The sequence below is a fragment of the Geotrypetes seraphini genome, chromosome 2 (assembly GCF_902459505.1).
Source record: "Geotrypetes seraphini chromosome 2, aGeoSer1.1, whole genome shotgun sequence".
NCBI lineage: Eukaryota > Metazoa > Chordata > Amphibia > Gymnophiona > Dermophiidae > Geotrypetes > Geotrypetes seraphini.
In genome coordinates, this window is record NC_047085.1 from 421,057,583 (window position 1) to 421,081,347 (window position 23,765).

General features: G+C 43.5%; 1 protein-coding gene across 2 annotated transcripts in view; it reads left to right on the forward strand.

The window, feature by feature from the left end:
- The window catches only part of PEX1 (peroxisomal biogenesis factor 1), a 157,071-nt gene that overhangs the window by 2,841 nt on the left and 130,465 nt on the right, over nucleotides 1–23,765 (forward strand). For both annotated transcript variants that reach the window (XM_033931140.1, XM_033931139.1), the window contains exons 3-5: nucleotides 3,758–3,841; nucleotides 8,147–8,261; nucleotides 8,347–9,122. In XM_033931140.1, the coding sequence (XP_033787031.1) occupies nucleotides 3,758–3,841; nucleotides 8,147–8,261; nucleotides 8,347–9,122 (975 nt within the window). The remainder of the gene's footprint in view (nucleotides 1–3,757; nucleotides 3,842–8,146; nucleotides 8,262–8,346; nucleotides 9,123–23,765) is intronic.

Sequence of the window (23,765 nt, forward strand, 5' to 3'; positions counted from 1 at the left end):
CATGTCTATGTATCTTCAACAACATGTTCAATGGTTGACCGACTTCGAGCAATACATTCCTTTAGAGCATCTTCTGGATTTTCAGTGGATTATTATTCATACTCTGTCACAGACTGCAACATATCAGGGAAGTGAGAGAAGGGGAGGGAACTCCCAGACCTGTTGAGAGGAGGAGGAGAGAGATCCCATCCCAAGGGCAAGTAAAATGCCAAACCCTTGGGGTGTTGGGGGTGCCACCAAAGCAAGTTGGCTCAGGGTGTTACTATCCCTTGAACTAGCCTCTCAAGGTACAGTCACACCATGGATCTATACAGAGGTATTATGGTATCCTTTCTTTTATTCTCTGTTCCTTTCTTAATGCCTAATATCCTGTATGCTTTTATCCCCCTTTGCCCCACACTAAGTAGATCTCAACATAGTAACCACTATGATGCCTAGATCATTTTTCTGGGTGATACTCCAAATGTGCAGTTATTCTCTGTGCAAAACTTTGCATTTACCATCTGCCATTTGGATACCCAGTCTTCGTCTCCCAAGGTCACTTACTGGTCACATTTCCAGATCATTTATATATACATTTAAAAAGAAAACAAAAAATCCCAACAAACTTACTAGGTCCAGTACAGATCTCCATGGTACTCCACTATTTACTATCCTCCTTGCAGAATAATAGTTATTTAACACTATTCTTTTTCTATCTTTTCCCATTCCCAGTCCATAAGAGAACATTGCCTTCTATTCCATGCCTTTTAGTTTCCTCAGGAGCCTCTTATGAAGAACTTTGGGTTTTCAGAAAGTGTTTGAATGATATCCTATAACAACTGGCTCTCCTTTATCCACATGGTTATTTACACCTTCAAAAAAGTAAGACTTGTCTTGGCTTCATGTGGATGTACCATTAAACCATGTTTTATTTATATGTTCAGTAATTTTGACCTTTTGTAATAGTTTCTACTGTTTAGCTTGGCACTGATGTCAGTCTCGCCAGTCTGTGGTTCCTGGATCAGTCCTGGACCTCCTCTTAAAAATTGGCATTACATTGATCACCCTCCAGTCTTTGGGTATTGTGAATGATTCAATGATAGGTTATAGGATCTGCAGTTTCATTTTTGAGGTCTTTCAGTACTCGGGTGTATATCATCCAGTCCAGATGATTTTCTTCGCTTTTCTGGTAGTTTATCAATTTGGCTTATTAAACCTTCCAGGTTTAGAGATATGTTTTGGTTCTTCTGAATTGTCACCATTAAGTAACATGTCAGACATGGGTGGTTCCTTTACATCTTCCTTGGTAAGGACTGAAGCAAAGAATTTTAGTGTCTCCACTCCCCGAATGCCCCTTTTATCCCATGATCATCTATCCCAGTGTATTGCAAACTGTGCCACAGTACACTAGTGTGCCACAGCAGATTACAGGTGTGCCCGTGTGCCCTGATGAGACACCAGTAAGGAGGGAGAGGTGCAGGCTGACTACTTATAGGACATGCCTCATGGCGAGAGGCATGTTCCACAGGCAGTCAGCCGGCGCTGACGACTCTCCTTGCTGGCCTCTCTCCTCCTCCAGAATCCCCCACCAGCGAAGTGATAGGTTCAGGGTCGCAGCTGGAGAGTCTCCACTCATGCATGTAATGTCATTGTGTCAACGTCCACTCACTTCCAGATTTAGTGTGCTGCCAGCCAAAAGGTTTGCGGGACACTGATCTATCTAATGGGCCAATTGACTCCCTCACAGGCTCCATGAAATGTACCTGAAAGGTTGGCGGTTTTTTTTTTTTTAATTATAAGTTTTTTTTGCCTCTGGAAAGTTTCTTTTCAGTTTCTCGTTTAGCCTTCCTTATCAGTGCTTTGCATCTAGCTTATGCCATTTTCTGTTTTTTTCATTTGGACCCTTTTTCCATTTTATGAACGATGTGTTGTTTTTTTTGGCTATACAGGCGGTCCCTGTCTTACAAATGTCTGACTTACATCAGACTTGTACTTAGGAACGGGGGTCCTTGTTCTACCTTCGGTGTAACAACATGTCCCATTCTCTCCCTCCCAAGTCCCAATGCACCCCTCTCCCTCCCGAGTCCAATCATGCCCCTCTCCCTCCCTCCCTTCTATGTCCAAAATTCAAACCTCCTTCCTGGGTGTTTAATTTCTGGCTGGCTCCCTCCTCCTTCGGCCGCAGTTGCTTCTCTTCACAAAGCTGCAGGCTGTGGCTCCTATGTGCAGCCTGCAGTGGACCCAGAAGCCTTTCTTCTAAAGTCGGAAGCTTCCTCTGATGTCAGAAGGAAGGCTTCCAGATCAGCCATGGGCTGCGCTTAGGAGTCACTGCCTGTGGCTTTGTGAAGAGAAATGACTGAGTCTGGAAGGAGGGAGCTGGTCAAAAGGTAAACATCCATGGGAAGGAGGCACAAACTTCAGATACAGATTGTAGGGAAGGAGAGGCGCGTTGGGACTCGGGAGGAAGGGAGCACAAACTTCGGACAAAGGAAGGAAGGAGGGAAGGGGCATGAACTTGGGACTCAGAATAGAAGGAGGGAGGGGAAGAGATGCTGAGGTGGGGGAGGGAATAGAAAGGGAGAACTGGGTGTCTGAGTGAGAGGGAAGGAAAGATGGTTCACATGGGGAAATGAAGAAAGAGGAAAATTCTTGCGCATAGGGAGGGTGAGAGAATTATTGGACATGTTGGAGATGCATGGGGAAGAGAGAGTTGAGAAGAAGAAATGTTGGATATGGTGGTGGAGAGGGAATAGTGGGATGGACTGTAAGGGATGCAAGAGGAGCCTTGAGGTGGAGAAGGGGGAAAGAATACTAGGATCTGAGTTACATACAAACTCAACTTAAAAACAGTTTTAAAAATGGAACTCGTTCTTAACCCGGGGACTGCCTGTAATAGTTTTCACCCCCCTCTCTTAACCATTTTGGCCATTTAGTTATCTTTCTTTCTTTCTTTTTAATACATGGGATGCATCAGGTCTAGGCTTCTAAGATGGTATTTTAAAATGTCTTAAGCCTGCATGGTAGCTTTACCACCACTATTTTCTTTTCCTGTATTTGTGAATTTTCAATCCATAAAGATTCCACAGTGTATTCTGTTTCCTATAGATCTTGTGTTGGGATTGATTTAGTACTCTCCTTAATATATAGTGCCTCCCCTCCAACATTTTGATTTACTGTGTTATTGTGATATTACTTGTATCATAGTGTATCCTTGGCTATTCTCTTTCCACCAGTCTCTGCGATGTATATTAATCTACCTTTTCATTCAGTGCTATGTACTTTATAACTCTCCCACCTTATTTTCTTTAGGCTTTATATATAGTACTTTGTCTTCAGTTTTTTGATCACTATTTGGCTAACCTAGAACTGCTTATCAGTAGGCTTCAGCTCACCCATGAAGCCATGCTCAGTATTTACATGGTTTCTACATAGGAAAGACTGAGCATGATTCCTGGACCTGGAAACTATTGGGAAGGATGCAAAGATCATAATCGTAGCTCCTAGGTGGGAAGGAGTTCCAGCATTCGCACAATAGCCTCCCAGTGTATATGTGCACTGGATTTTGAGGACCAAAGGATCTGTTGTTGGAATGACTTGTCAATAGAGGGATGGGACATATAATAAATTAGGGAAAAACATGGGATAAAAAATTGCAAAAAGATATTCCATTTTATTGAATATTCTGTGTTATAACCTCAGAAAGGGAAGTTAAAGTAGAAATAGCATACCACATTTGAACTTGAATAAAAAATGTTTTGTCATTTTTATTTCCCAGGTGTTCCTCAAGCCTTGCTCCCAGGTCCTATCTTGTGAACATGTAGAAGTTGAACCCCTTTCAGCTGATGACTGGGAGATATTGGTAACGGGAACATTTTGATGACATTGATTATGTACTTTGTAGTGTGCTTTCTGTCTCTGTTACTATTTCTATCTTGCACCACTAAAATTCTCATGGAGCACAAATGCACACAGGGTTGGTTCAAGGCATAGACCAGGTGAGCACTGGCTCAGGGCTCATCTGTTTCCCTGCAATGGCCATCTCCTTGTTCCCAACTAGAAGCAATCTTCCATCTACTTGAGTTCAGCACATCATCTATGCTCCCCCTCCCCCCTTCACATCTGCCTTCAACCAGTGCTTCTCTACTGGCAGTATTAGTTATTCACTTAAGGCTGCCTGTGCTGTTCCTGGAGCTTTCCCTTTGCTGTGATCAGCTGAAAATTATGTTAGAGGGGGTGGGATGCAGCAAAGGGAAAATGAGCATGGCACAGGCAGCCTTAGGTGAATCACTAAGACTGCTAGCTGCCTCTAGAGAAGAGTAACAATGTTTAAAGGTAGCTTGGGGGAGGTGGGGAGAGGGAGGAGCTACCGAATCATGAGGAAGGGTGTGAGAGAGGGGCAGCTGCTGGATAGTAAGGGCTAGGAGTAGTAAGAGGAAAGCTGCCAGACCAAAGAGGATTGAAAGAGGAGTTGTTGAAAGAGGGTGAGCTACAAGATTGGGGGGATGTAAGAGGAGAGGAGATGCTGGATTTGGGGTGAGAGAGAAAAAGGGAAAGTTGCTGGAACACAGGGGGGCAGATGAGAAAGAGGGGCTAACTACTGGACTGTTGGGGGGAAGAGGTGAGAGGGGGTTGAGAGAGAAGGGGGATACCTGTTGGAGGGAAGACAGGAAGAGAGAAGAGATGTTGCATGCAAGAGAGTTGTTGGACCTGTGAATAGATGGAGGGAAGAGTGAGAAGAGATGTTGGAGACCTGAGGGAGAGGGATCAAAGAAGCTGGACCTGTGGGTAATATAGGGAAATCTAAAGGGAGATATTGGACTTGAATTGGGGAGGTGAAACCAAGGTACTTGAAGGGCAGATGCTGCATTGGAGGGGGATTGCATAGGTAGTATAACAAAAAAATTGCTGCAGCAAAAAACTTTTCTACTTTATATGCTATAGTGAAGCCACTTACAATGAAAGGAAATGGTAATTCATCCCTTTCCTCTACCGCTCTCTCAGCACAAGACTTGGCAAATTATTTTTCAAATAAAATTACTACAATACGTAACAACATAATTCCCACAAATTCAGTGCCTCCAACCACACCATTAGACAATTTCCACTCCCATTTCCTTCAACACATTTTCTAACTTTAAAAACCATCTTTGCTGGAAATAGATAAAACAATGCACTCCATCAATAACACAGGAAACCTAGGACATTCTCTACCACCTTTCCTAATTAAGAAATATTTTTCTATCTTTGGTCCGTTCATTCAATCCATGATTGCTAATAGACTTTCATCAGGTACCATGCCGGTTCACTGGAAATTAGCAAAAATAAGACCCATTCCCAAACTTACTTCTGGAGATATTGATGATTGTAATAACTACTGCCCTATAGCCAATATTCCCTATCTTGCCAAACTAACAGAAAAGATTGTCTTTAATCAATTAACAATTAACATCATTCCTCGAGCAAACAAATGCACTCCATCCCAATCAAACTAGTTTTAGACCACATTACTTAACAGAACTATCTCTCTTGGGCTTAGTCACAGCGGTCAGAAATTATTTGGATCAAAGAAAATCGGTTCTCCTGATTTCACTTTATTGAAGGCAGCTTTCGACACAATCGACCATACACTTCTCTTAAATTGTGTTGAAACATTAGGAATCTCTGGTGTTGCTCTTAAATGGTTCAACTCTTACCTTTCTGACAGACAATATCAAATCTATTTTCAAAACTCTTCTTCAAAGCCATATTCCCAAGATTCAGGGTGTACCTCAAGGGTCCTTTCTTTTGCCTATGCTTTTTAACTTGTTTCTTGCGCCATTGTTAACTGTCGCTCAGTCTATAGGATTCACAGTCTATGCCTATGCGGATGACATTCAACTAATCCACCCAGTTCAGAACTACAATAATGCTAAAATCCAGATTATTAATAAGAAATTAAATCTTGTGTCTGAATGACTCTGTCAAAATCTTCTCTCTTAATATAGCAAAAACCAAATGTATGCTTTTCTCCTGAGGCTGACATGAAACCCTCGTATCCGCAATATGTATTTCTTCAATACCAATAGAATTTGTACCAACTATTAAAATTCTAGGAGTGATCCTGGACAGCACGCTATCTTTCCAAACTCAGATCAACTCTGTGGTACAAAAATGTTTCTTCAAACTAAAAATGATCGGATCTCTCAAATCGCTACTCAGTCCAAATTCAGTCAATATCCTTGTTCATTCTTTAGTAATTTCAACTTTAGATTATTGTAACTCATTTTACCAGGGCATCACTCAAAAGGAGATCAGGAGATTAGAAATCATTCAGAACACTGCAGTAAAAATCATTTTTGACGCTAAAAATTCGATCATGTAACACCATTTCTCAGGAAAGCTCACTGGCTACCCATTTCACATAGGATTACTTTCAAAATACTACTTCTTACTTTAAAGTTCAATCTAATCACATTCCATCCTTTATAGATAGGATGTTAATGCCATATGACCCACATAGGATGCTACGCTCCTCCCAACAATATTTTTTAGCGGTCCCCTCAGTCTGCCAATTGTTTTATGATACAACATGTAAAACAATCTTTTTCTGTAACCGCTCCAACATTGTGGAATACTTTACCTCTTACCCTGAGACAAGAAAAGAATCTCAATAATTTTAAATCTAATCTTAAAACATCTCTTTTCAGATCTATACTTCATTTTTTTTGTTCAAAAAACTCAGACAACAGGCCTTATATTAAAGATTCCTTTTTACCTTTTGGTTTTTTCCTCCCTTTTCTTTTAAGCAATGTATCCTCCCTATTTGCCCATGTGTATCATGTTGCATCTGTATTGTAATTGTGTATTCGCTCCCTTTATGTTATATTTTTATATTTTAAACTTTTTAATGCTTTGTATAATTGGAAACCGCTTTGACTATAAAGGGGTATATCAAGACTTAAACTTGAAATTACATGAGGTCATGGGGAAGTGGAGGGAAGATTTTAGATTTAGAGCAGTAAATGGGGAGAAGTTGAACATAAGGAGTGATGGGAAGAGAGTGCAGATGCTGGATATGGGGAGAGATCAGGAGAGTGCTGGTGGTAGACATGTGAGAAATAGGTATTGGAAGATAGAGAGGAGGTTCTGAATATTAGATATTAGATGGAAGGAAGATACTGAAAATAGTGGGGGGTACATATGAGGATGGAGGGGAAATGCTGGTTATAAGGGGGCATAGGGAGATGTTAAACATGGGGCAAAGAAAACAGGGGTACATAGATTGTAAGCTCTTTCGAGCAGGGACTGTTTTATTACTCTTTGACTCTGTACAGCGCTGCGTGCATATGGTAGCGCCATAGAAATAATAGTAGAGAGATGGACTGGAGATATTAATTAGACACTGGGGAGGGAGGGAAATATAGGAAGATAGAATAGAGGGGAGATGCTGGACATGGAGGGGACTGTTTAGTAGAAATTAGTAATAGTAGTAGAAATGTTTGACACAAGGTATAAGAAAATTGATAGGTGATGCTGGACATTGGAAAGGATAAGGAAAGACGGCACAGATGCAGGAGGTGGCCATGGGAAGTAGACACAGAAAATGTCAATCCGAATTTTGGCAATTTTAAAATACCATATTTTCAGAAAGCTCTAACAGTTTGTCTCCACTGCTTTAAATTAAATTTTTACTTATTTATTATATAGAAGGTCTGTGGAGCTCTTTGCATTTCCAGTGTGATAGGAATGGTATTCATGCGGCCTTATGTTTATAAAGCTTGCCTACTCCTGTTTAGAGCCTTTTTCAAAATGGTGCGTCTGATCCCTAGTGACAGTCTTGGAGTATTACTGCTAAGGGGTTCAAGTTGCCGTATAAGGGCTTTTAAAAAAGTTTTATATGGCAGTTTAAACCCCCTGGTAGTGCTGCTTTGAAGAAGGCAGCCACTAGTGCAGGAATGAGTGGGAATGGAGTGATTTGGGGTTATGCATGCAGGCTTGCTGACTGGCAAGCTAGAAGGGAGCCGATGTGGGGGAGTGTCGAGGGAAAAAGGTGTGTACTGAATCAAAAGTTAAACTCAGGGCACCAGAGTCCCTTGAGCCAGCCCTGAAAGCACATAAAAAGCAATGTACTTAATGTAGCCTTACTGTCTACATTTTTTTGACAATGTTTACTTTTATTATTTAGGAGCTACATGCTTCCTCTCTTGAAAAACATCTTCTTGATCAGATTCGAATTGTGTTTCCTGGAGCCATTTTCCCAGTTTGGGTTGAGCAGCATACCTGTATTTATATCAGAATTGGTAAGGATAGTGATGGAAATGTAGGGCAACTACTGATTTCCTTAGGCTAAGAAAGAATCCTGCTGACACTTTCCTGTAATTGCAGGTGCACTAACACCACTAGCTACCTATGGAAGACTAGAACATCTCACAGAGCTTGTTGTCTGCCCCAAACCACGCCAACCTGAAGGGGATATCTCGTATTTGCCCTCCTCGACGACTCGTGTCATACCTGAAAGATTCAGAGAAAATGAGTCGACATCTAAAGAAATTCTGAACAAGCAGAGTGCCAGAGAAGCTGTGTTGAATATAGGAGGCAACGGGCAGGATATGCCTGATACAAGAGAGACATTTTTCTCTAGTAAATTTACAAATCTGTGGAGCCTTCTGGGCAGGGTTTTCTCTCTACGCTTAGAGAATCAGCAAACACCTTTACGTGCTAGTGAGATAACAGCATCCAAAGATTCTTTGTTAATCTTCATTCAGCTTAAGGCTGTTTTCAGAACGTGCAAAAACTGGCCCCACAAAGTCCCAAAGACATCATCTGCTCATCCCAGTCACAGCGATGAGAACTCTGTCCATGTATTTCCATGGAATTTCGAACCAGATGCTTTACTACCAGATATCGTTGTAACCTGTGGGGAACTCATTAAATTGCCCTCTCCAAGACAGCGCCAAGAAGAGACAAGACAGAGTTTGCTGTCCCTTGACGAGCAAAAACAAGATGGTGCTCCTCAGAGCACTGAAAATTCCAAGTTGAACATTGGCAGAAATGTTTCTGAGGCTTCCATGGTGAAAATTGTTTGGCACAAGTTTGAGGACCTGAAAAATGCCATAAAGTTTAAAACCAGGGATGAGCGTATGCATGTTGGAAAAATCTGGGTTAGTCTAAATCTGGTATCAAAAAAAATTGCATATGGATGAATGTCTAAAATATGTTCTTAGAATTTTGAAGGTGTTTATATATTAATGTGCTAGACCACAAAAATACAACAAATGTTATGTGACCCTTTCTTTGCCCTCCCTCCTGCCTTCCCCCTCCTTGTCCCCGTCAGGTCGGTTTTAGGCTTTAAGATATAACAATCTATTGCTAGTCACAGTATTCTTCATGACCTTGCATTATGGAACTCAGTGTTTTTAGCATTATGTTGCAAGTGGTCCGTGAAAACATTTTTTGGCCTAGATTCACTAAACTCACCGATCTGGATCATTGTTGGATGATTCGTGGCCAAGTTTTGCCGAGTGACCGATTCACTACAGATTCAGGATGCATATGATCTGATTGGACGCACGCCCACAAGCGATCCTATGGATCGCTGTAGAGCAATTGAGACGCATGCGCAGATTATCCTTATTGGTTATAGATGCCATTTGCGCATGCGCTTGCACTTCGCACAAGTGAGCTCAAAATAAAGGGGGAGGGGTGGTTGCAGTTTACTTGCTGGCCCTACGAGTGGACATTTTAAAAGGAATGATTTTTGTGCAGCCAGATTATGGAACAGAACACTCTTTAAACCCGCAGGCTAGCACTTCGCTTTTTGCAGAAAGGGAGTTCATATGCATATGTATAGATATTTTATAGTTTTGCAGTTGTACAGTTTTATATTTTTTATTTTGATGGTTGGGGTTTATAACCCTGATACTGGGATTTCAGGGTGGCAGAGAGCAGAAGTCAGCAAGGACAGTAAACAACTGGTCCTCAGCAGTCGCCTCATTTCGGATTGGCAAACCCAATCGGTGTTTCTTCTTCTGCTTAGTGAATTGATGGCTTCCTAATTATGCATACCATTTCCCCTCATTTGCGTGATCAGATCAGGTGGGAGATTGATCGGGCAGAACGTTAGTGAATTGTGTTGGGGAACGATCGCAAACTGGTCGGGACACGATGGGCGAGTTTAGTGAATCTAGGCCTAAATGCTTATTAAAGACCTGGCTATTTGAAAAGGCCTTTGATTTCTGATTCTAGTCTTGGGTTGACGATCTGCTGACTTCACCTCCTTAGAAATTCAGATTGTAAATCTGGTATGGATATGTCCATTTTATATTTTCTTTGGAGTTCCTTTCGTCTGATTTTGTTTAGTTTGTGAACAGCTTTGCTCTGCTAGTAAATTGGGAATGAATAAATATTATGTCTGAACTGCCTGTAATAGTGTATACAGGTAACAGAGACTTAAATCTAGATTCAGCTTTACATATAAGGCAGACTCGCTTCTTAATTTCTGAAATTTATATTGAACTAGATAACCACAACAAAGATTAACAGTTACAAACTTTCTGAGCTGAGTAATTGAGTCCTTGAAATATTTCTGCTGAATTGCTGAGTGAAAAGCAATACCTTCTGAAGACCTGGGAGAGACGGGAAGGTGATGCATACTAAGCTGTAAGCTAGTTAGAGTGCTCGAGTACTGGGGAAAAAATGGAAAATTTACTTTTCTTGATTAAAATGATTATATTCTTTGTCCTTGCTAGACTAGTCCAGATGAATGGGTTACATCTCCCACCTGTAGATACAGGGGCAGCCCTATAATGAGGCTAACTGAGGCAGCGGCATCTTGCTGCTGGCTAGCCTATCTGCTGGTCGGCTCACTCTGCTGCTCCCCTTCCCGACATCTAATCCTTTCACCCTTCTCCCCCAATTAGTTTTTTTCCCTATTCTGCCCATCCCCTCCCCCCACGCACCTACTTTTAATTTGTTGTAAACGTTGCAGGGTAGCGATTCGCAGAGCTACCCTGCCTCTGGTCCTGGAGTCTTCTCTCCACTGCAGCCTGCCCTAACGGAAATAGGAAGTTGTCAGAAAGGGTGGGTTGCAGTGAAGAGAACTCCAGGACTGGTGGCAGGGTAGCTCTGTGAATCACTACTGCCACCTGGCACCTTTTACAGCAAATTAGAGGTGGGGTGGAGAGAGAAAATGGGAAAAATGCTGATTGGGGGGAGAAAGATGAAAGGATTAGATGCCAGGTAGGGGAGCAGCACAGAGATCTGACCAGCAGGTAGGCTGGCTGGCAGCAAGATGCCTCTCCCTCAACAGTGTCACCTGAAGATAGATATTGGACTCTGGGGAGGGAGTGGGAGAAGGGAGAGATGTTGGACTCAAGTGAGGAAAGGAAGGAAAGATACTCGGGGATGGGGTGAGGGAGGGAGAGATGTCAGATTTGGAAGTGGATGGGGGGACAGAGGCGACAGAAGGACAGGGAGAGATGGCAGAGGGGGTAGAAGGGGACTTTGGGGAGGATGGAGGAGGTAGGAGAGGGAAAGAGATGGCAAAGGAGTGAAATGGGGTCAGGGAGAGACAGACTTGGAGGATGGGGGGAAAAGGGGGAGAGATGGACTTGGTGGAGGGGGAAAAGGGGAAGAGAGATGGACTTGGTGGAGGAGGGCAAAATGGGGAGAGGGAGAGATGAAAACTCGGAGATAGAAGAGGGGGAGGAGAGATAGACAGGGAAAGGCGGAAAGAATATGTACTCGGGGCTAGCAGGGAGAGGTAGAAATGTCAGATTTGGGAGGAGGGGGTAGAAGGGCAGAAAGAAGAGATATTGGACTTGTGGGAGGGAGGAAAAGAGGAAAAAAATGCTGGGTTACGAGGAGGGTGAGTCTAAAAATGGTGGATCTGTGTGGGAGAGTTGTGAAGATGAGTGAGAGGAGGATAATGAGTACAGAGGGCAAAAATGTGGTTATGGGGAACAGATAAAAGGGAATAGGAAGATGGGAAATGTGAAAGCTAGGGGATAAGAGAAGGTGATAGAAAGCCGATTTATATTAAAAGTGAAAAGGAATAAAGCAAGAGTTACATTTGAGTAGATAGAGGCAGAAAAGAGAAAAATGAAAGAGATCACTTTAAGAGAAAGATAAGAACACAAGAACAGCCACACTGGGTCAGACCAATATAGACACTGTTTTAGATTGGATGTTCCTATCTTTGACATGATATTGCCTTGGTTAAATAAAATGTTTAAACTTAAAAAGCTGTGTCATTGACAGTGAATCGAATTGAATCAAAATTGATTCAACAGGGTAAATCGAATAGAAAAAATTTTCCCTGAACTGGGCAGCACTAGTACAGAGGATAGACATGTAGTAACTGGAAATAGGTGAAAGATAAATGGGACTAGGAGGCTGGGAAAGGGGCAAGATAGGAAATGGAAGAGCTAGGGGCTGAGAGAAGGAGATAAAGGGTAGGTAGGTGAAAAGTAGAAAGAGGCAGAAATTTAAGTAGGCAGGGGCAAAAAAAGGAACTAAAAAGGAAAAATCAGTATCAGACAGATACTGTATATTCAGGGAATAAGGCAGGAGGAGAGAAGAGAATTGAAAAAGAGACAACAGCCACTGGAAACAGAAGAAAGACAGGAAAGTAGACAATTGGAACCAGCATAATAGAACATGAAACCGTCCTGAAAACAAAGGTAGAATAAAGTGTTTTATTTGGAATTTTTTAATTTAAATATGTTGGCTTTGGTAAATATTAATTGCAAATATATTCAGTACAAAATATGGAGCACCTGTTCAGATTTTGTATTTCACAGTGTGCCTGGTAGTGGAGAGTTTTGTGTTGATATTGCTCTGATACAAAAAAAAAAAAAAAATCTGGATAAGAACATAAGAATTGTCGCTGCTGGGTCAGACCAATGGTCCATCCTGCCCAGCAGTCCGCTCACGCAGCGGCCCCAAGGTCAAGACCATTGGATATTCATGTTATGGTAACTTCCATGGAGAAATGTTCTGCATGTTGTGGGGAGGTAGAATATCAGCTCCCATATAACTAATTTTATTATGATGTGTTAAACTGAGCTTTTCTTTTGCTTTCTTTTTCATTTTGCTCCTTGTTTCACCATTGTGCTTTTGCAGAAAAGCAGGTTAAAGTATGTGTGATGAGAACTATGGTTCTTTGAGTTTGTTTGGCTGGATTTATTGTTTTGCTGTAAACATGAGTGACCTGGGCCTAAAAGGAGTGGTGTGTGAGGCTCTGCTTTGATTTGCTGTTTTACTGAAGCTACTACCTTCTTAAGAAGCTGCTGCCATAAATAGCTGGCCAGTCTTGCCTAATAATTGGAGCGGCCCTTGCCCCCATCCCATTTTGGATGCTCAGGGAGGGGAGGGCAGCTCATCCCTCGCCTCAGGCAGCAGATTGCCTTGAGCCGCCCCTGTGTAGACGGGGGCAAAACTGTTTGACTTCTTTATATAGCATGCTGAAACAAATATTCTGTCTCTAGCAGATTGACAGATAATATTGGTACAGAAAAAGAGTGGCTTCTGTGGCAGAGGCTCTGATGGGTTTACTTTCACAGTGGAAGTCAAGGCCAGGAGTGAAAAATAGATAGGATTGATATTCTTCCCCAGGGAGCTGGCCTTTTAAATATCTGTTGCAATGAGATCCCTTCTGTCTTAAATTGCAGGGCACTGGGGAGCTCTGTATTTGCTAGCTTGTTTGCAAAGAGGTCAAGATCCAAAGACAAGATACCAGTAGCAGAAGGCTCTGGCCAAGCCCCAGTTTGAGCAGTAATAAGTGAATTCAGCTGACCAGGTGAGGCACAGCAGCAAGCCCTCTGAAGGGCAGCTAGAACAACAAGCTGCAAATAAAGAAAAGGAGGCTTAGACCCTTGATTCCTACTGCCTTGTGTTTTATCTGCCCCTCCCCTCTATGGGTCCTCTCTGTGCACAGCAGGCCACTAGAATCTCCACAGCCTAATACTAGCCCTAATTTAGCAGTAGGAGACATGGAAACAGGAGCCCAAGGATGGAGAAGGTGACTCGATGGCAGTAGCAGAAGAGCAGGGCAGTGAGGAAGTACCTGGGTTCAGGGGAGAGGCCTAATGTTTACTCGTTTATTTGTAAATTTTGATATACCACCTTATCAAAGTCTAGGGAAGACTGGCTGATCTGAGTCCTGTCCAAAGAGGAAGGAGAGCAGGCTGTGATGCGAGTGGTCCATCTTTTGAAGAACCTGGGCTGGATAATCAATTTCAAGAAGTCATTTGGCCCCAACCCAACAACTGGAGTACCTGGGAGTTTGGTTCGATACAGCAGTGGGCCATGTTTTTCTGCTTGAGATGGAGCTACTGACAAGGCAGATGCCTACTGCTTGGCATTGCCTCCAGGTTCTGGGGTCAATGGTGGTGATCACAGAAGTAGTACTATGGGTGAAGGCTCATATGTGTCCCCTGCAGGATTCCCTTTTGTCCCGCTGGTCACCTCAGTTGGACTCACTCTAGCAGTCACATCAATGGCAGGCGACGGCGCAGAGCAGCTTGTGGTGGTTGCTTTAGCCTGCCTCTCGAAGGGCATGCCTCTCCACATAGACTTCTAGGTCATCCTAATGACAGACACCAGCCTTTATAGCTGGGGTGGTCATTACAACAGGCATCTGATGTGGGGCCATTGGTCTCTCTCTTTCAGAGAAAATGGTTCATCAATTGCCTACCAGTAGCCAAGATAGAAGACATAGTGAGCCGCATCGACAGGATCATCAACAGCGTGGAAGAGGAAGATACGGCAATGGTGATCCATTTGGGGACAAACAATGTGAGCAACAGGAACTACAGCAGGGAAGGACTGAAAGACCAGTTCCAGATGCTAGGAAGGAAGCTGAAGACTAGAACACCAAAGGTAGCATTCTCAGAGATCCTGCTGCTACCTAGGGCCGATGAGAAGAGGCAGATGGAGCTGTAAGCAGTCAACACGTGGATGAGGCGCTGGTGTGAGGAAGAAGGATTCCACTTCGTGCGCAACTAGATGACGTTCTGGGGAAAGAGCAAGCTATTCAGGAAGGATGGACTCCACCTCAGCAGAGACAGAACGACGCTACTTGCAAGTAACATCAAGAGAGAAGGGAAGGGAGGGAGAGGGACAGAAGGGGGAAGAGATGTCCGGATGGACTGCACATTATCCCTGGTCACGTGAGGTCCCCAAATTATTGGGGGTGCTTATGCACCCACAGAGCTGGTGCCTATGTTGCCAGGTACTTGTAACCTGAGTTGGCCATTATTGGCAACAGGATACTGGGATTGTGGGACCTGCGATCTGTCCCAGTATGGCAACTCTTATGTTCTTATGGTATATAATAAGAAAGTATCAGAGCTTCCAAGTTACCCAGCTGCAGGAGGGAGATTGTAAACCAATCCTGTCTTTCTGATGCATTATAGGATTGGGCGCACTGATGTCAAAGGACCAAATCACACATTGCTTTGGGACGTAAAGAGGTCAGAAAGCCTCTGCTTGCTGCATTTGAGTGATTTGGATGCTCGGTTTTAGACATCCCTCCTCCTTGCTCTTCAGGCTTTTAGCTTTAACGTCACGGCCTGGCTAGAGCCTACATTTGTCTGTGCACTGCCCCTTCCCTTTGATCTTGTCTACGCGCTTGCAGCCCCGGGCTCTAGCTTCCTTCGCGGCAGTGCAGGCGTTTCCTCGCGCACAGACATGAGCGGAAGGAGTACAGAGCAGAAGCTGAAGCTCGTCTGTGATAGGATCTGAGCTTTCCACAACTTCCCGTCGGTAGGCGTCTGAGTCTGGTGAGTGGGATGGATGGTTGGTGTGGATTTCACCGCATCTCTACTACTACTACTACTACTACTACTTATAGTGCTGAAACACAGTCTCCTGCCTCAGAGACAGAAACTGTCCAAGAGCCGGAGCGGCAGCTTTAGGTTAATGGCGCGGGAAGGAGAGTTGGGCCCCGAATCAGCGATGCCGATTTTTTAAAAATACAAATCGATTCGAATCGATTCACCCAAAGTGAATCGGTGAATTGATTCGAATCAGAAATCGGGCAGCACTAGTGATCACTATGATCCATTTCAACCTAGACACAGGGGCAAAACATCAATCCAAAACAACGGCCACGGCACTGAACTTCCGAAAAGGGAATTATGAAGGGATGAGACTCATGGTGGGGAAGAAGATTAAGAAGAGGATAAGCACTGTAAGATCGCTAGAGCAAGCATGGTCCCTTTTTAAGGACACAGTCACCGAGGTGTAAAATCTATATATATCACGTATCAACAAGGGATCCAAGAGGAAAAAGACCAAGGAACCGGCGTGGCTCACTGTAGCGATGAAGGAAGTGATCAGAGAGACAAGAAGACCTCATTTAAGGAATGGAAAAGGTCAAAAAAGGACGAAAACTGGAAAAAGCACAAACATCATCAAAGCAGGTGCCATAAGGCGGTAAGAGGGGCCAAAAGAGACTGCGAGGAAAAAATAACCAAGGAGGCATAAAACTTCAAGCCGTTCTTTTGATATATTAAGGGGAAACAACCTGTGAAGGAAGCGGTGGGACCGTTGGATGAACATGGAATAAAGGGAGTGCTAAAGGAGGACAAAGCCATCACCGACAAACTGAACACATTTACCGAAGAGGATATACACAACATACCGGAAGCCGACAGGCTATACGCAGGAAACGAAGACGGGAACCTAAGAGGGTTGACTGTCAGTCTAGAAGAGGTATGCAGGCAGATTGATAGGCTTAAAAACGATAAATCCTGGGACCGGATGGCATCCATCCGAGGATAATCAAGGAACTGAAAGGGGCTTTAGCTGAACTGCTTCAACTAATAGCCAATCTGTCAATCAAATCGGGAAGGATTCTGGAAGGCTGGAAGGTGGTGAATGTTACTCCGATCTTCAAGAAAGGTTCGAGGGGTGATCCGGGAAACTACAGACAGGTGAGTCTGACCTCAGTACCGGGAAAGATGATAGAGGCATTGATAAAGGTCCGTATCATTGATCACCTTGACGGACACAATCTGATGAGGACCAGCCAGCACAGCTTCAGCAAAGAAAGATCTTGCTTGATGAACTTGCTGCACTTCTTGGAGGGAGTAAACAGGCAGATAGACAAGGGTGACCCAGTCGACATTGTATATCTGGATTTTCAGAAGTCGTTCAACAAGGTTCCTCATGAATGAATACTTCGAAAATTGCGGGCCATGGAATCAAGGGTGAAATACTCACGTGGATTAAAAACTGGCTGGCGGATAGGAAACAGAGAGTGGGGTAAATGGACGATACTTGTACTGGAAAAGCGTCACGAGTGGAGTGCCACAGGGTTCGGTGCTTGGACCCGTGCTCTTCAACATATTTATAAACATTCTGGAAATTGGTACGACAAGTGAGGTGATTAAATTTGCAGACGACACGGAGTTATTCAGAGTAGAGAAAATGCAGGAGGATTGCGAAGACCTGCAACATGACATAAACTGAAGAGACAAAACGTGCTCGAGAAATTGGCAGCGACATGGCAAATGAGGTTCAACGTGGATAAGTGTAAGATGATGCATATCGGTAACAAAAATCTTATATACGAATACAGGATGTACGGTGCTGTACTTCGAGAGACCCTCCCAGGAAAGAGACTTGGGAGTACTGGTCGACAAGTTGATGAAGCCGTCCGTGCAATGCGCGGCGGTGGTGAAAAGGGCAAACAGAATGCTAGAAATGATTAAAAAGGGAATCGCGAACAGATCGGAGAATGTTATCATGCCGCCGTACCGGGCCATGGTACGCCCTCACCTGGAATATTGCGTCCAGCACTGGTCGCTGTACATGAAGAAAGACATAGTACTACTTGAAAGGGTCCAGAGAAGAGTGACTAAAATGGTTAAGGGGCTGGAGGAGTTGCCGTACAGCGAGAGATTAGAGAAACTGGGCCTCTTCTCCCTTGAAAAGAGGAGACTGAGAGGGGACATGATCGAAACATTCAAAATAATGAAGGGAATAGACTTGGTAGATAAAGACAGGTTGTTCACCCTCTCCAAAGTAGAGAGAGCGAGAGGGCATTCTCTAAAGCTAAAAGGGGATAGATTCCGTACAAACGTAAAGAAGTTCTTCACCCAGACAGTGGTAGAAAACTGGAACGCTCTTCCGGAGGCTGTTATAGGGGAAAACACCCACCAGGGATTCAAGACAAAGACAAGTTCCTGCTGAACCGGAACGTACGCAGGTAAGGCTAATCTCAGTTAGGGCATTGGTCTTTGACCAGAGGGCTGTTGCGGTAGCGGACTGCTGGGCATGATAGACCACTGGTCTGATGCAGCAGCAGCAATTCTTATGTTCTTACGAAAGCGGTCAGAGTCTTTTCAGACAATACTAATGCAGTGGCTTGTCAACTGATAAGGGAGCATCAACTGCTCCGTTATGGCTAGAGGCTCATCTCCTGTTTTGATGGGTGGAGACCCATCTACAGGCAATCTCCACAGTCCATGTGGGAGTGGAGAACATTCAAGCCAACTTCCTCAGTCAGCCAACCCTGGAACTGGGGGAGTGGTTGTTGTCTCCATAGGTGTTTGACTGCATTGATCTGTGCTGGGGTCAGCTGCGGATGGACCTCATGACCTCAGTGAACAAAAAGGCAGATTGCTTCTATAGCCGATGATTTGAGCCCGGGAGCACAGGATTAAGTGCATTAGTTCAACCTAGGACAGGGCTCTTGTATGTATACTTTCAGAAGGCGTTCAACAAGGTTCCGCATGAACGCCTACTTCAGAAAATTGCGAGCCATGGAATCGAGGGTGATATACTCATGAGGATTAAAAACTGGTTGGCGGATAGGAAGCAGAGAGTGAGGGTGAATGAACAATACTCGGACTGAAGAAGCATCACAAGTGGAGTGCTGCAGGGTTCAGTGCTCAGACCTGTGCTCTTCAACATATTTATAAACAACCTAGAACTTGGCACAACGAGTGAGGTGATTAAATTTTCGGACGATACAAAGTTATTCAGAGTAGTGAAGACACAGAAGGATTGCAAAGACCTACAAAGAGACATAAATACACTCGAGGAATGGGCCGCGAAATGGCAAATGAGGTTCAACGTGGATAAGTGCAAGGTGATGCATGTCGGTAACAAAAATCTTTTGCACGAATACAGGATGTCCAGAGCTATACTCGGAGAGAGCCCCCAGGAAAGAGACTTGGGAGAACTTGTAGACAAGTCAATGAAACCGTCAGCACAATGTGCTGCGGCGGCGAAAAGGGCAAACAGAATGCTAGGAATGATTAAGAAGGGGATCACAAACAGATCTGAAAAGGTTATCATGTCATTATACCGGGCCATGGTACGCCCCCACCTGGAATACTGCGTCCAGCACTGGTCGCCGTACATGAAAAAGGACATAGCACTACTGGAAAGGGTCCAGAGAAGAGCAACAAAAATGGTTAAGGGACTGGGGGAGTTGCCGTACATTGAGAGACTAGAGAAACTGGGCCTCTTCTCCCTTGAGAAGAGAAGACTAAGGGAACATGATCGAAACATTCAAAATATTGAAGGGAATTGTCAGTAGAGAAAGAGAGACTGTTCACCCTCTCCAAGGTGAAGAGAACGAGAGGGCGCTCGCTGAAGTTAGAAGGGAAAAGATTCCGTACAAATGTAAGGAAGTTTTTCTTCAGCCAGAGAGTGGTAGAAACCTGGAATTCTCATCCGGAGGCTGTTATAGGGGAAAACACCCTTCAGGGATTCAAGACAAGGTTGGATAAGTTCCTACTGGAAGAGAACATATTCAGGTAAGGCTAGGCTCTAATAGGGCACTGGTCTTTGACCTAAGGGCCTCCACGTGAGTGGACTGCTGGGCACGTTAGACCACTGGTCTGACCCAGCAGTGGCAATTCTTATGTCCTTATGTTTTCCCCCATGGCCCATGATAGGGCGGGTCATTCGCAGGATTATGAATCACCCAGGCTTGGTGGTACTGGACTGGGACGACAGGCCTTAGTACACAGACCTAGTTTGGCTACAGAAGGACAAGAATCTGTTTGAAAACCAGAATCGCCAGACAAAGGTAGAGGAAATGATTTTATTTTCAATTTAGTTCAAGTTCAAATTCAAGTTTATTTATTCTTGATGAATCGCCTATTTAAATTACTAGGCGATGTACAATAATAATAACATAAATGAATAAAATTAAACAAATAAATGTTAATGTTGACATAAAAACAAATTTGTTGTTAGTTAAAATTTAACAAACTTAACAGACTGAGTGTAGACATAACTTTAAATAATTTTGTGGGTAAGACTTACAAGACATGTGTGGTTAAGAAGGGGAATAGTTACAATTTTTGATAGAAGAGAAGAAAAAACATAAAAGGGAAGAACAAGTAGAGGGGTAATAATAGCTGTTTTAAAAAAAAAGAAAACTCCAGGTTGCAGTTGAAAAATAATCGATTTTTTTAGTGTCCTAAGATCCATACGCATCTTTAAAAAGAAAGGTTTTTAACGTTTTTTTAAACAGTGTTAGATCTTTTAGTTCTCTAATGTATTGTGGTAAAAGATTCCATGAATGCGGGGTCATAACTGAGAACATGTCGTGTCTTCTAGTTCCTATCATTTTAATTGAAGGCACGGAAAGAAGATTAAATGAAGTTGAACGAAGTGATCGTGTTATACTATAAGGGATAAGCCATCTGTTAATAAATTGGGGTTCATTAAAGTTTAAAGCTTTAAACACCAAAAGCAGTAATTTAAAGGTGATTGAATTGTGTCTGTTTTGAGAATTTACATCTGCTGTTTATATTTTGCACTGTTGAGAAAGAAATGCATTTGTTTCTATTTCTCCAGAGTTGTACTTAATGCAGAATCTTGAATCTTAGTTTTTTTGTTTGTATGTATTAGTACTTTTAGTTTGTGGTCCCATATTTGCATAGGAGTTATCTGTGTTCTGGTAGGAATGAATGTTGAGAAGCATACGATGTACTTTATGTAGTTTAATTTTGTGGTTAATCATTATGTGGTGTTAATAAGATTATATTGTGTGTATATATGAAAAATGAATGGGAAAAAATGGTATTACAATTGATACTATTATGGGGATGGGGTCTGGCCCTTGACTTAGCCTGTGTTTTAGGTTTTGGCCCCTTAATGTGATTGAGTTTGACACCCCTGCTCTAAACCATACCAGCTGTCGAAGTTCTCCCCAGTCATATACAGGACACAGATCATGCAAGTCTACCCAGTACTGGCTTTAGTTCTTCAATATATACAGTACCATTATTTTCTAATTAGAGATCCTCTGTGTTCATCCCACGCTTTTTGAAAACTCTCACCGTTTTCCTGTCCACCACTTCCCTCAGGTGCGCATTCCAGGCATCAATCGCCCTTTCCGTAAAGAAGAATTTCCTAACATTACTTTTGAGTCTAACATCCCTCAACCTCAAATTATGCCCTATGGTTTTACTATTTTCCTTTCTCTAGAATATATTTTTGTTCTATGTTAATACCTTTCAAGTATTTGAACGTCTGAATCATATCTTCCCTGTCCCTCTTTCTTCTAGGGTATATATATTCATGGCTTTCAGTCTTTCCTCATACATCTTTTGGTGCAAATCTCCTATCATTTTCGTCACTTTTCTCTGGACCACTTTAAGTCTTCTTATGTCCTTTGCCAGATATGGTCTCCAAAATTGACACAGTACTTCAAGTGGGGCATCACCAATGACCTGTACAGGGGCATCAACACCTTCTTTCTTTTACTGGTTACACCTCTCTCTATAGAGCCTCTAGCATCCTACTGGCAACAGCCACCACCTTGTCATATTGTTTCCTTGCCTTTAGATCTTTGGATACTATCACCCCAAGGTCCCTCTCCTCATCTGTGCATATCGGCCTCTCACCTCCCAGCACGTATGGCTTCTTCTGATTTTTAATCCCCAAATGCATTACATTACTCTGCACTTCTTTGCATTGAATTTTAGTTGCCAGATATTAGACCATTCTAACTTTTGCAGATCCTTTTTCATGTTTTCCACTCCCTCCTTGGTGTCTACTCTGTTACAAATCTTGGTATCATCCACAAAAAGGCAAACCTTTCCTTCTAACCCTTCGCTCACAAACATATTGAACATGATTGGCCCCAGCACCAAACCTTGAGGGACTCCACTATTCGCCTTTCTCTCCTCTGAGCAAATTCCATTAACCACCACCCTCTGGCATCTGTCCGTCAACCAGTTTCTAATCCAGTTCACCACTTTTGGGTCCTAACATCAGCCCTTCAAGTTTTTTTCAAGAGCCTCCTTTGAGGAATCGTGTCAAAGGCTTTGCTGAAATCCAAGTAAATTACATCTAACATATGTCGATCCAATTCTTTAGTCACCCAATCAAAAAATTCAATCAACTTTATTTGGCATGATTTACCTTTAACCATGTTGCCTTGGATCCTGTAACCCAGGGGTGCCCACACTTTTTGGGCCTGCGAGCTACTTTTAAAATGACCAAGTCAAAATGATCTACCAACAATAAAATTTTAAAAAAACACAACGCACACTGTACACATAGAAAATGTTAATTATCATTCCTATTCCAGGGTTTTTCAAAGAGGTCAAAGCAGATGACTCTATGCATTATCACCTCAGTAACAACCATACAAAAATAGTCAAATATACCCCCTCCCTTTTTACTAAACCACGATAGCAGTTTTTACCGCAGGGAGCTGCGCTGAATGCCCAGCGCTGCTCTCAATGCTCATAGGCTCCCTGTGCTAAAAACCGCTATTGCGGTTTAGTAAAATATAGACAGCAGATATAGACAGCAGATATAAATTCAGACACATTTTGATCACTAAATTTAAAATCAAATCATTTTTCCTACCTTGTTGACTGGTGATTTCATGAGTCTTTGGTTGCACTTTCTTCTTATGACTGTGCATCCAATCTTTCTTCCCTTCTTTCAGCCTGTATGCTTCCTCTCCTCCAGACCTCATTCCCTCCCCCAACTTTTTCTTCTTCTCTCCCTGCCCTTTCTTTCTCTCTGCCTCCCTTTCTTTTTTTTTCTGTTTCTCTTCTTTGCTTCTGTCTCCCTGCCTGCCCTTTTACTTTCTTTCTCCCTGCCCTCCCCCAAGCCACTGCCACTGCCATCGGGGACCAGGACCCAAACTGCCATCGGGGACCAGGACCCAAACTGCCACCAGGGACCAGGACCCAAACTGCCACCGGGGACCAGGACCCAAACTGCCACCGGGGACCAGGACCCAAACCGCCACCAATAACAGGCCCGAAAACCGACACCGCCCCAACCTCTCCCTGCTTCGGTCGACCAGCATCGCGACCGAGCTGTTGGGAGAAATGCTGCCGGGTCCTGCCTTTGCGGAAACAGAAAGTAGGCAGGACCCGGCAGCAAGAAGAGGAAATGCTTCACTAACATGTCTCCCGCCTTAGCCCGTAGCGAACGCTTGCTTCAGGGCTCTCAACATGTGCATGCCGGCTTCCCTTCTCCCCCGCCCCCCCCCCCCCGACATAACTTCCGGTTTCGGAGGGAAGAGAAGAGAAGCCGGCACGCACACTTTAGAGCCGGAGCATAAGTTCGCTACGGGCTGAAATCTCCAAGCCGGTTTTTTTTTTTTAATGTTCAACAGCGGCGGCAGCAGCTAAAAGGCCCTAGGGAGAACACCGAGGAAGGCTGATCGGCCCGGTAGATCAGGACGACAACACTAGTCTATCACGGAGCCCGGGTTAGGCTCCGCGATCGACTCACGTTGCCTTCCTGAGCTACCGGTCGATCGCGATCGACGTATTGGGCACCCCTGCTGTAACCCATTATATTCTAGG